We start from the raw sequence: 5,880 nt of genomic DNA on the forward strand, positions 1-5,880 counted from the left end.
ATGGTTACATTGAATTCGATTGAGGATCTGTTTAACATGCAGGCGATGTGTAAGGTGTTCCTGGGTGTGGCGAGTTTAGATGCTGTATACAAGCATGCGACAATGTCGTATAAACCGTTAGTGTACTTTTTAATTTACCTCGACAGGCCTGAAAGGAGATTCCTTGATCGCTGCGTGGAAGTAGGAAATGTGGATGCTATACTCTGGCAGGGGTTCATGGAGTATTTCCAGTTTGACTGCCGTGACAAAGGGATGGAACTGCTTTCTAGGGCCTCAACAGAGGACAGCGTTGAAGCCGGTTACTTGTGTGTCATGTGCCTACTGTGCGGACACGAAGACAAAGACGAAGTGCAAAGGGGTGTTCAAATGATTGAAGTTATCCATACTTCTGGGCAGGTCTAGAGGTTCAGGGAGTTCTTGACGGACATTTTCTACGATGTCAGGGTGTTCTTCGAAATGTTTGCATTTGAATGAACGTGACTGTTTACCACTCTTGTTAATCTGCCCCCTGACTGTACTGTTATGGGTTTATCTTTATGTAATCCGTCAATACAGTGGCTAGCAAATGTCGGTTTGTTATGATCCTTCATTAACCTCTTGCTATGTGTATTGATGGTGTATTTTATTTTATTTTATTTTTTGTTAAAAAACTGTCAGTTTGATCAAATAATTTATCATGATTATGTGGATGGCACAGACGACACAATTAATGCATATCTTGGCTAGAACTTCGTCCAAATAATGCTTTCTTCTTGAGGGGGATTTGATCTGAACTTTGCACTATTGAAGTGACGTTTGAATAGACAGAAGACTGTTTAATCAATCAACCTTTTACACCATCGTCTGTTTTTTTCTGGGGCTGGGTATTATCTTAGATCGTGACAATGAATTTATACAAAATTGGCAACTTGGATAGGCAATTGGGAGTCACCGAAAGGGGTCAGGTAAAAAATGGGAACGAGATTTTTTTATATGTGCAATAATAATTGACGATGTTGTATAAAATCTGTAGAAACGTTGAATAATTAGCATGCTATATGTTCCAATTGAACACGGGATTGTATTTGTATAATATAACTGGTTGAGAGATTGAATACTTGTCTTTTAAAGAACAAAATTTGCTTTCATTTTTTAAGGAGTTTTTATTATGTAATTGCACTAATTTTTTTATTATAACCCGAGAGAGAAGTACTTCGAATTTTGTTTCAATCAATGGCTTTGTATTCTTTGTTCATCTAAGCAATCTAATTTGAAAGATGTTTATCTCCTATAATTTGATATAATATTAGGATATCATAAAAATGATACTATGTTTACATTCCTCTTTTTTATTGTCTAGTGTAAAATAATGGTATGTGCCTTTAAATTAGAAGGATCCCGTAAACATTAGTGACAATCAAACGTGTTGCCTGTAGGGTAATACCAATCTTCAAGGAAGGATAAATCGATAAACACGTATTTGATAACGCACACGTAAATAGTTGCCGAAATGGGTCCGAAATCATGATTTGGAAATGGTATTTGGCTCCATCGTGACATAAATCCCTAATTATGTGTCAACCGGTCACATGACTTTTGAAATTAAGAACAAACAGATTAAAGTAGATATAATTATATTAACCGAGTTTAAGTTCCACTACAGAAGATCAAATGGGAGACAGAACAAACAAAGGAAATAAAAGGATCATACAGGCCTCGACGAAAAACATGACATAAAGATATCAAGCATGTGCAACAGGTCAAATACCTCCGACCCCGTCTTCTTTCTGGCCGGCTGGCCCCCGATCGTAAGAGTTGTGTGCCATCTTCGGTGCTTTACGATGACCCCGAAAAAGTAAGAACTTTTGCTTTCCCTCCAAAACATCAAGCCTGCGTTCCAGCTCAAGCCACGCTGGCACCTCGTGCTGTTTCCGTCGACGAAGCTTGGCGATTTCTGGCATCAATTCGTTTTGTTTGTGATCCAATTGGCAAACGTCACCTCATTCCTTCGCTGCACCATTTGCAACATCGTTTCCAATCGTCGATGTGCCTTCTCCTCTTCCTGCAGTTCATCCTTCTTTGCCTTCGCCACGAACTTAGCGGCAAACATCTCCACCCTCGCCTCCCTTAGCTCTGCTTTGGTTGTTTCAAGTCTAGCCTTCAAAATCTCCTCCTTCTTGATCAGTGCAGCCTCAACGAGGTCACGATCTGCGCACTTATCATCTTCACGGATGATATCGATCAGAGCGGCGATGGACAGTTCTGCGAGGTCGTCGGGACTAATGGCGTGGTCGGTGACGGATTTCTGTGACATTTTCTCAGGAGAAGACGATGACATATGGCAGACTACGACGACCCTTAAAGCAACGATTTTTGTTCCGGCGACGATGGTTCTCCTCTGGGTGGGTCCTTCTGAAGTTACACCGAGGGTGCGAAGTGGAAGCCGTGTGCGGAGATGAGTGTGGCGGTGTGGCACACGGCGGAGATGAGTGTGGCGGTGTGGCACACGGCGGAGAGAGCAATGGAGGGTCGCAATAATAAGGAGAGGGAGAAGGATAGACAGAGAGTGGGAAGAAGGAGTTACGGCAGAGAAGAACTGAATAACGGTTAGTAGGGTTTGGGTTGTCAATAACGGGCTATATATAGGAAGTTGCTTGGTATGATTTTTTTCGTAACTAATGTGTAAATAAAGGGGGTTTATTTTTAGAAAAATAAAAGATTAATTTAAACAATTTTGATGAAAAAAAGAAGAAGAAAATATAACATTTATTCAGCGAGTAATTAAAGTAAGCAACTAAGTTGACATAAATATAACACAAAAATCGAACAATTAAGATTAAATTATTGCATTGTAAAACCAAAGTATTTGAATAGGATAGTACATTATTATTAAAATAAATTAAATTAACAACTGTATTGTATTGTATCTAATCATATGTTTTGATGGTTCCTTCTCCATTTTTTCAAGTTCCTTAATTAAATAAAAGTGATAAAAGTGATTAGAACCAAAACATCGGTTTTCAGATTTCTAGAAAAATAAAAAAATGAAAACGAGTATTTCGTTTGTCCCCTATTAATTATCTGATCTTTTCCAGAACAATCAGTAAAGAAACGTACGAGGCACTGAACCATTTTAACAACAAAAAAGGATATAATAAGAGCACAAAACGTATCGTTGGTGGTCGTGTCTCGTCTTGATATTTTCTAAAACCCTTGGCCTAAGGTGCTTGCAAATGGCTGGAGATTCCATGAAGAACAGAAAGAAAAGGAATGCAGCCAAGAAGATCGGAGGGAAAGGGACCGTATCCGTTGAGTATGAAAATCTGCTGAATCTTCTTCCTCGTGACATATGGGTCAGGATTGCTACGAAGGTTGCATTGTATTCGATTAAGGATCTGTTCAACATGCAGGTGACTTGCAAGGTATTTCTGGATGCAGCGAGGTCTGACGCTGTTTACAAGGAGGCGTCGATGTTGGAGTTGCCGATTGCGTCTTTTTTATACTACTATGGTCGTCTTGAAAACAAATTCCTAGAATGCTGAGTGGAGGCAGGAAATCTGGCTGCCCTACTCTGGGTGGGGATGACTGAATTCGTCTGGATTGGTCACTGCATTGATGGAATGGATACTCAGACTATGGCTGCAACTGGGGGCGACCTGGAAGCCTGTTACATGTGTGCGATGCTGCTACTGCCTCATGGCAAGGAAGACGAAGAGCACATGCGAAAGAGACTTGAAATTTTTGAAATTGTACGTGATTCTGGAGCGCTCGAAAGGTGCAGAGAGGTCTTCAGGCAGGTATTCGAGGGTCGGTGGGTGGAGGTTAAGCTGTTGGATCCTGGACAGTCCGAGGTTTGTTGATCTACCAGTTGCCGTACCCGAGGCACCATGGGTGCTGTGGAAGATTTGTCCCGTGTCTCGTGTGTGTAGTGCCTAACCGATTACGAGGTTCGGGTGTTCCTGGAGTTGTTTGCATTCGAATAAAAATGTCTATTTTGGGGTTTGTGTTTCCCAAGTTTGTTGTTTATGATTCTCGTATCTGGTATTACCGTATGAAGCATTATCTCTACTTTTGTTAAGAATTTACGCATGGTAATCCTCATATTAAATATATTTTTATTATGTTTCTATTTTTGTGAGTGGAAATGTTTACATTTTAGTGAACGTGGCTGTTTACCACTATTATTAATCTGCCCCCGAATGTACTGTTGTAGGGTTATCTTTATGTAACTTCATGTAATCCGCCAAAACAGTGCCTAGAAATGATGATTTGTTAACATTCTATGTCTTGGTTGAAAAAATGTCAGTTTGATCCAATAAGTTAACATAATTAAAAGGCATTGTTGTTCATCGTCAACCAAAAAAAATGCCTCTATTCAAATATTAGTAATTTGTTTGATTCGACTATATTATAACTTCAGTACGCGGGTATACACAAATGATTATAATTTGTGATTAAGACAAATCCAATGTTGGAATACAGTTTATGGGTTTTCTCCCACCTGAAGGTTAAGAAGTGGAAGAGTAAATAAACAAACAAGCTCAGAAATGGGAGAGTAAATAAACAGAGCAACTTGAATGGTGCAAAAGTAGATATAATTATATTAACCAATTTTTTAGTAGCATTTCGGAAGAACAAAAAAGATGACTAAACAAACAAAGCAAATAAAATGTTCATACAGGCTTCGACAGAAAACAACATGACATAAAGATATGAAACATTTGCAGTAGGTCAAATACCCCCAACATCGTCTTCATTCTGCCCGGGAGGCTCCTGATCGTTAGAGCCGTGTGTCCTTAGCGGAGTTTGACGATAACACAGGCGGAGCAATAACCCTAGCTTGATCTCCACAACCTCGAGCCTGCGTTCCACTTCACGCCATGGTGGCACCTCTTGCTGTTCCCATCGACAAAGCACCGCAATTATATGTTCGCAGGGGACCCCGAAACATTCTATTCTCATGCACGTGCATCGGATCTTGCTCATTTTATCAGGCACCAGTGTTTTGTTAGTTGTACAGAATCCCAAATTACGCCCATCGATTGCACCGCCCCTACTTTTGCATCCTTGGTCCATCTTGGCAATATCAGAGACCTTGGGATCTCTTGAATATTGTTAAGAACAAGCACCGCAATTATATGTTTGCAAGGGACCCCGAAACATTCCATTCTCATGCACGTGCATTGGACCTCACTCATTTCATATGTTGCAACAACACGCCAAACTTTTCTTGGAGTGCCGTGTCAAGAGACGGTGTGGATAAAATACAAACCGTTGTCTTTAGAATCAACCACCTTTATTGCACAGGCCCTGTCAAGAATAGGAACAAACAAATAGAATATTGCCCCAGTGTAGTTCTCGGCTGCACTCTGCTCCAACTGTTTCAGGTTGGTGGTCATAACAGGGTCACCCTTTGCACACTCGAAATCCGCCTCCACTTCCTTTGCACGCACGAACATCAAGCATCGATGGAAATGACGTAAAAAATTAGTGTAATTGTATCGAGACTTAACATACCGTGATACCACAGCGTGCAAGCCCTTGCACCTTGAGGTTGTGCGAAATCTGGCAAAGAACCTTCCTCGTATGTGTGCTGTGGCCCAACTATGCCTTCTCTCGTACATGTCTTGTACCCATCTTTTATCAGCGACGCCAAATTTCTCCACCATCTCAAACCGCTTTTTCTGGAATGTTCCAACCTCGTAGTCGCCAAGTATACAATCCTTAAACATCCTGGTGAAGTTAGGCTTTCCGATGTTGCTCGTGGCATTTCGGAGGGGGTGCCAAGCACAGAGTCGATGGTGAGCCTCTAGGAAAACTTGCTCGATCACAGACTTCATTTGCCGGTCACTGTCAGTTATTATGGACACGGTAAGCCTTCCCTTTTATTACAGTTTGCAA

The 5,880-nt window shown here is 40.9% G+C and overlaps 1 protein-coding gene across 1 annotated transcript; it reads left to right on the top strand.

Moving 5' to 3' along the window:
* LOC107635949 (putative F-box protein At1g67623) lies at positions 1–402 on the top strand. Its single transcript, XM_016339496.1, has one exon. It carries the CDS (start codon positions 1–3, stop codon positions 400–402), a length of 402 nt encoding a protein of 133 aa, XP_016194982.1.

This window comes from Arachis ipaensis, chromosome B04 (genome assembly GCF_000816755.2).
Source record: "Arachis ipaensis cultivar K30076 chromosome B04, Araip1.1, whole genome shotgun sequence".
Lineage (NCBI taxonomy): Eukaryota > Viridiplantae > Streptophyta > Magnoliopsida > Fabales > Fabaceae > Arachis > Arachis ipaensis.

Excerpts from the sequence above, each read along its gene's own strand:
- LOC107635949 (XM_016339496.1), top strand. The coding sequence starts at position 1 with ATGGTTACATTGAATTCGATTGAGGATCTGTTTAACATGCAGGCGATG.